The 3,300-nt window shown below is 54.5% G+C and overlaps 1 protein-coding gene across 1 annotated transcript in view; it reads right to left on the reverse strand.

Annotated features, from left to right (window-relative positions):
* Fam189a1 (family with sequence similarity 189 member A1) overlaps positions 1-3,300 on the reverse strand; it is a gene marked incomplete at its 5' end in the record, with an annotated part of 478,529 nt that overhangs the window by 2,113 nt on the left and 473,116 nt on the right. The window contains one exon of the mRNA XM_004623445.3: positions 1,096-1,323. Coding sequence (XP_004623502.3) covers positions 1,096-1,323 — 228 coding nt within the window. The remainder of the gene's footprint in view (positions 1-1,095; positions 1,324-3,300) is intronic.

Below are 3,300 nucleotides of genomic sequence, written 5' to 3' on the forward strand. Positions count from 1 at the left end.
TTTTTTTTTTTTTTTTTTTTTTTTAATGTATTTGGTACAGGGTCTCACTATGCAGCTCAAAATCATAGTGATCCTCCTGTTTTAACCTCTTCAGTGCTAGGATTACAAGTGTGTGCGACCACACCTGGTCTCAGTCACTGGCTCCGCGGCCTGGGGGCGGGGCTGGTGCTGCATATGGTGCCAGAGATCGAGCCCCAGTCCCTGCACTTGCCGAAGCAGGTGCTTAGTCTGCTAAGCTATCTCGCTGGCCCACCAGTCTTTACCAGCAGCGACTACGCAACTCCCCTACTACGTATATGAAGTTGTGCATTTCACAGTCCAGTAGTGGAGAAGGATGTGGTGTGGGTTCTCCACCCGCAGGGTGCCAAAGATTCCTGAGGAAGCTGGTATGAATTGTAAATTCCTGGGCTGCTGGCCACAGGGACTCTGGTGCCAGGCCCTATGCCCGCTGGCACAGTCACACAGGGAGGTGCCCACACACTGTAGACCAAACACAGCAAACTGAAATGGTACCACGAGCCCTGCCTGGCACACACCTGGTCTGCCCCCAACCCAATTGGCGCCTGTGGCCAGCTGCCCTGGCCTGACCCTGGCTCTTCACAGTCCCTGCGGTGTGTGTGCGCCGCACTCACAGCTGGTGTCTGGGGTGGGCCTGCTCCCCTCGGCTCTTTTTTTTTTTGTATTTTAGGGAAGGGTCTACAGGGTGTTCAGGGTCTTACTACTAGATCAGACTTGTAGTGATCTGCCTGTTTACAGCTTCCCAAGAGCTGGAATTACAGGCGCACGTGCCACCATGCCCAGTCTCAAGTGCTGTCTCAGCACAGGGGGGGGGGGGGGGGGGGCTGCACAGCAGGCCTAGGGATTGAACCCCTGGCCCTGAGCCTGCTTGCAAGTGCTTTAATCTGCTGAGCCCTTTGGCTGGCCCCTGCCCCTTGGCTCTTGTCAGCCTAAGCTCTTGCATTTTCCTCCTGAGAGTGAAGCCCCAGTAGGACCACAGCAGTCCCCCACCCCAGCCACCCACCTCCCACCTCCCTTCAGCACTGGGCTTTGGCGGCTGGGTACCCTGGGGACATAGGTGGGCTCAGACAGCCATACCTGCCTCGCTGGATGTGCAGGAGATGGGGTCACTGGCAGAGCGGGCCACACGCCCAGGACTGGCTCGTGCTTGTATGCTTGTATCTGTCGCCTCTGGGGACATGTGGTGGGAGCTTGGTGCAGGTGGCAGGGGTGGTGGGGTGACTGCAGTCCCAGCAGGGGACGAGTGACTCAGGCCAAGTGAGGTTGCGCCCTCTGAGGTTGCGAGGCTTGGGCTACTGGCTGGAGCTGCAGGAGAATGGGCTGAGAATTAGCGCACACGACCATAGGGCCATCCTGACACAGGGTCAGCACCTGTCCTCCAAACCCCGACCCTAAATAGAAATCTCAGGAGCATGGAAACACAGAAGCAGATGGACAAATGTGGCTCATGGTGTTGATTACCGGGGGTACCAGGTAATCTCCCAAGAATCATTCCAGAAAGGCGGTGGGAGGTAGGGGGCCACTTGTTGCCCCAGGTGACCAGAAATCAGAGATCAGAAGCTGTGGTCCCATGGACTCCGATGAGCTACTGCATATCCCACTCAGGTCCTGGGGGCCTGCGGACTGGCCTGCACCAGGCAGGGCCTGGAGCGCAGCCTCTAGGACAGGTGGGGGCATGAGTCCAACCTATGATTCCCACCTTGGTTCTCAAAGAGGGGCCCAGGACCCACAGCATGGACCTTCCTCGGGAGCAAGTCAGAAATGCCACCAGGGGCTGGGGGGGGGGGGGCTCTATGGTACAGCACTTGCCTATCATGCTTGGGATACTTCTGGGTTACCTCCCCAGCACCTCAGTGTAAGCAGAGAGGGAGGGAGGGATAGAGGGAAGGAAGGAAGAAGGGGAGGGGAGGGGAGGGAACTAGGAGCCAGACCCCAGACCCATAGAATCAGAACCGGTGGTCGGCCTGGCCATTCAGATTGGGTCAGGCCCCTCCGTGGTGCTGGGATGCCCACTCCACAGTGGGCCCTGCCACTCTTGGCTGGTGATGCTGGTCGGGTCTGGGCCCCTGCCCCTTAGCACTGGGAGCCTGGCACCACAGGCAGGGGTGCAGAGATGGAGTCTTCGATCCCCAGGGCCCTGCACGCATGCTGTGCCGAGAAGCCCTGGGCCTCACAGCTCATGCCCAGCCCCCCTCAGGGCTCCCTCTCATGCTGGGTGGATTCTGCAAAGCACAGGGCCTGCACGGGGCCCCTGGTTGGAACACAGCAGCTGCAGCTCCCCCTGGAGATTTTGAAGTTTCCTGGATCTATTTCTGGGGATCCTACGAGGAGCCTGAGAGAGGCCTCTGTGTGTCTCTGAGCTCCCAGTGCCCCCAGGCCCCCTGCTAAGGCTTTCTGGGCCACTTCACACTCCATCTGCACTGTCCACCTCCAGGTGGCCCCTACGAGTCCCATTCCACAGCCAAGTCTATGTGCTTCAAGAGGCAGGAAGGGGTCACACAGCCCCCATGAGGCGGGACGGCTCAGCCCACCCCACGCTCTTCAATATACAGTTGGGGGCACTTAGTCATCCATTTGAGAAAACCAAAAAAAGATGAAAACACCCTCCACACTGAAAACAAAAAGAAAAAGCAGAAACAACCACAGAACAATTTTAGGAAGATTACATCTTTTCTTTTTAAAGATGCCATAAAAATAGTGGCAGAAAACATATGCAACTAAACTTAAGCATTAGAGACTTTGTAAACATGAGAGAAACCTTGAAGGAAAAGTTGTAAAAGTTGACAACAAAAAATTGTATACTTCTGTGTGAAATAAGGCACTACTGAGAGGGAAGATACAGAAGAGGCTGAGGAGGGATCCTCGTCATAGTAGGAAAGGCGTGAGCCTTACGCATTCTCTCTCTTGTGGTTTATTTATTTTTCATGAAGTAAAGATTTATTAAAATATATAGTGATAATTCTCTCAGTTTATCAATTTGTAAATAGTAGATGTAGCTAATAAAAACGACATTACCTTTTAGGGTTGTGTATAACTTTCCATGGCATACTTGGCCTGTTTCCATGACAAGCAGTGTGGCATTAGGGTTGACTGACATCTCCATCCTTAGCGTGTACCATGGCATCATCTTCACCCGTGTATGACCCAGACGGGCGTAACATGCGGACGATAGGCCACGAGGCAAGACTAAGGTTTTGGTCCAGTTTGGTCCAGGAAGCTAAAGTTGCAAAGTCAGAGACCCGCCCCCACCGAAGAGGGTGGGCTTCTTTTATTTATTTATTT

Source organism: Octodon degus, unplaced genomic scaffold (assembly GCF_000260255.1).
Source record: "Octodon degus isolate 3935 unplaced genomic scaffold, OctDeg1.0 scaffold00002, whole genome shotgun sequence".
Taxonomy (NCBI): domain Eukaryota; kingdom Metazoa; phylum Chordata; class Mammalia; order Rodentia; family Octodontidae; genus Octodon; species Octodon degus.